At 40.6% G+C, this 3,112-nt stretch overlaps 1 protein-coding gene across 1 annotated transcript; it reads left to right on the top strand.

Moving 5' to 3' along the window:
* Positions 1-271: 271 nt before the first annotated feature.
* On the top strand, positions 272-1,222 carry LOC118615208 (olfactory receptor 7C1-like). Its single transcript, XM_036239882.1, has one exon. The coding sequence runs from the start codon at positions 290-292 to the stop codon at positions 1,220-1,222; it is 933 nt and encodes a 310-aa protein (XP_036095775.1). The 5' UTR covers positions 272-289.
* Positions 1,223-3,112: the final 1,890 nt, after the last annotated feature.

Genomic DNA, 3,112 nt, shown 5'->3' with positions numbered 1-3,112 from the left:
GAGCGACAACCACCATTTTATCTATAAGGTCCAAAGTTGCAGATAATACTAGCCCAGAGATGAAGAAGATGGATGAGTGTCCTAAAGGTTAATGGGCAAGAATTGATCAAGATTACAAAATATTACATGTAACAATTACAGAATATGGAATTCCAAATGTTTGTAGTTAAGGCTTTAGGCCCAGTCATTTACTTCAAGAAATTTAAAATTTAGAGATGATCTAGACTCTGTCCTGAGTCTACTTCATCTTCTTTTCCTTCTTCAATCATCTAGCTGATGTGTCAGCTGCATGGAACCAGGAAATCAAACAAGTGTTTCAGAATTTTTACTTCTGGGATTTTCTGAAGACTCGGAGCATCAACGCATCCTATTTGGGTTGTTCCTGTCCATCTTTGCAGTCACTGTGCTCGGGAACCTGCTCATCATCCTGGCCGTCAGCTCTGACTCCCACCTGCACACCCCCATGTACTTCTTCCTCTCCAACCTGTCCTTTGTTGACATCTGCTTCACCTCCACCACCATCCCAAAGATGCTGGTGAACATCCAGACACAGAGCAAAGCCATTACCTATGCAGGCTGCGTCACCCAGGTGTATTTTTTCATGGTTTTTGGAGGTATGGACACATTTCTCCTCACTGTGATGGCCTATGACCGGTTTGTGGCCATCTGTCACCCCTTATACTACGCAGTCATCATGAACCCCCGCCTCTGTGGCCTGCTGGTTCTCATGTCCTGGTTCATCAGCTTAACCTACTCTCTGATCCAGAGTCTGTTGATGTTGCGGCTGTCTTTCTGTGCCAGTTGGGTGATCTCACACTTTTATTGTGAACTTGCTCAGGCCCTCATGCTTGCCTGTTCGGACACACTTGTCAATCACATCCTGCTATATGTGGTGACTGGCCTTCTTGGCATTATACCCTTCTCAGGAATTGTTTTCTCCTATATTCGAATTGCCTCCTCAATCCTGAGAATTCCATCAGCAGATGGGAAATATAAAGCGTTTTCTACCTGTGGGTCTCACCTGTCTGTGGTTTCATTATTCTATGGGACAGGCCTTGGTGTGTATCTGGGTTCTGATGCTCCTTCCTGGAGGGGCATGATTGCCTCAGTGATGTACACTGTGGTCACCCCAATGCTGAACCCCTTCATCTATAGCCTGCGGAACAGGGACATCAAGAGGGCTCTACAGAACTTTCTTGTGAGAACATTCTGTGTTCAGTAATGGGAGCACTGGACCAGGAATTTTAACTGACAGTGGTAGCAGCAGTTGGCTAAAGAAATTGCACCTCTTAATGACATTGTATTTTGCTTCTCATCCATTCTCTATAAGTGAATTTGGTTACATTTGCCTTCTTTGTCAACCTCTTATGCTGACTTTCCTCAAATTCTCAGTTCTATTTCTCTCATACCTTCCATTTACTTATCCATTACTGCACCTCAGCTTGGATTTCCTGCCCTGCAGGTAGAGACCAGCCACTTCCAGAACCAACTTGAAAGAGTTGAATTATGACATAGCACATTTTATTGAAAACTATTGGGAATTCTTACAAATGTCATTTATTCAACTATATTTGCTGAGCACTTTTGGTGTGCCATGCCATTGTAGGTGTCTGGAATACAGCAATGCAGAATGGGGAAAAAATAAAACGCTTTGCCCTTATAAAGCTTAAATCCTGTGTATCAGAGTTCATCATATCACATTGTATGTCCAACAGAAAATACACTTATGGATAAATTATTTGTTTGGTCATTAGTGAGGTTGAACTTTTCTATATATGTTTCTTAGAGCATTTCCAAGTAAAACTATAACAATGTATCACTACAGATAAATATAACACCAAGGACCCAGAATATTAGATTTGATCATGCTCTAATAAACTGTTCAGTCTAGTCTAATTTTGCAGGTGAATTCACTGAGGCTCAACTATAAGAGTCTAGACAGTGACAAAATCTGGCTGAAAGGGGGACATATTTTCAAGTATGGTTCCAGGACAGAGCAGTGTATTACAATTCGGGAGAGCAATAATTAGTCACAGAATTGCCACTCTAGGTATGTGACACTGAAAGGCATCTGATGACACAGAATATGGTAAGACCTGTGGATCTCCTGATATATCGTCTTTATCTGCATATCTTCTTTACCATAAAGAAATAGAATGTTTTACGCTTTGGGGTGGTGGTGTTTGCCAAGCTACTGCAGGCAGGAAAGGCAACTATAAAGACATAAATAGTCATCTTGGTAAAGATGAATCACTGCTTACTCCAGAATGGAAAGAGTCTAATAGAATCATCTTGCCCACAAGTGGTATGCTTGAGGGATATTACCATTTCTAGAGAAACATATAATTGGCCTCCAAAAAACAAGAACCACATCCCCATTAATTTCTAGGATTTGAGTCTTAAAACAGGTTTGGGTGTGGAAACTGGAACATTAATCATGATTTACAATAATAGTAGCTGACATCTGACTTTTTCTGACTTATCCTGCATATTTTGGATTCTCTAAGATAAACAATACTTTATTATTTATTTATTTTATTAATAAATTTATTTACTTTTTTTTACAGATGTTTCTCCTTTTTCCCTCACTGATTCCCCTCACCCCCTCCCTCCCCGCCCTGTCCCCAACTTTGTTGTCCATGTCCATTATTCATGTATACATGCATATAAGTTCTGTAATTTATCTCTCCCCCACCACCCCCTCTTCTGGGGATTGTCAGTCTGTACCCCACTTCCACATCTCTGGGACTAGCCCATTCTTCAGACTGTTATGTTAATTGTACTCCACAAATAAGTGAGATCATGATACTTGTCTTTCTCTGTTAGCTTGTTTTGCTTAGGATAATACTTTCCAGGTCCCTCCATGTCATCTGAAAGGATAAGAGATCTTTCTTTCTTACAGCTGCATAGTACTCCATTGTGTATATGTACCACTGCTTTTTTATCCATTCGTCTACTGATGGACATTTGGGTTGTTTCCAGATCTTGGCTATTTAAATAGTGCTGCTACAAACATGGGGGTACATATATTCTTTCTGATTGCTGAGTCAAGCTTTTTAGGGCATATTCCTAGAAGTAGGATCACTGGGTCAAATGGCAGTTCAATTTTTAA

The sequence above is a fragment of the Molossus molossus genome, unplaced genomic scaffold (genome assembly GCF_014108415.1).
Source record: "Molossus molossus isolate mMolMol1 unplaced genomic scaffold, mMolMol1.p scaffold_m16_p_4, whole genome shotgun sequence".
NCBI lineage: Eukaryota > Metazoa > Chordata > Mammalia > Chiroptera > Molossidae > Molossus > Molossus molossus.
This window is presented reverse-complemented; position numbering and strand designations above follow the sequence as displayed.

Excerpts from the sequence above, each read along its gene's own strand:
- LOC118615208 (XM_036239882.1), top strand. The coding sequence starts at position 290 with ATGGAACCAGGAAATCAAACAAGTGTTTCAGAATTTTTACTTCTGGGA.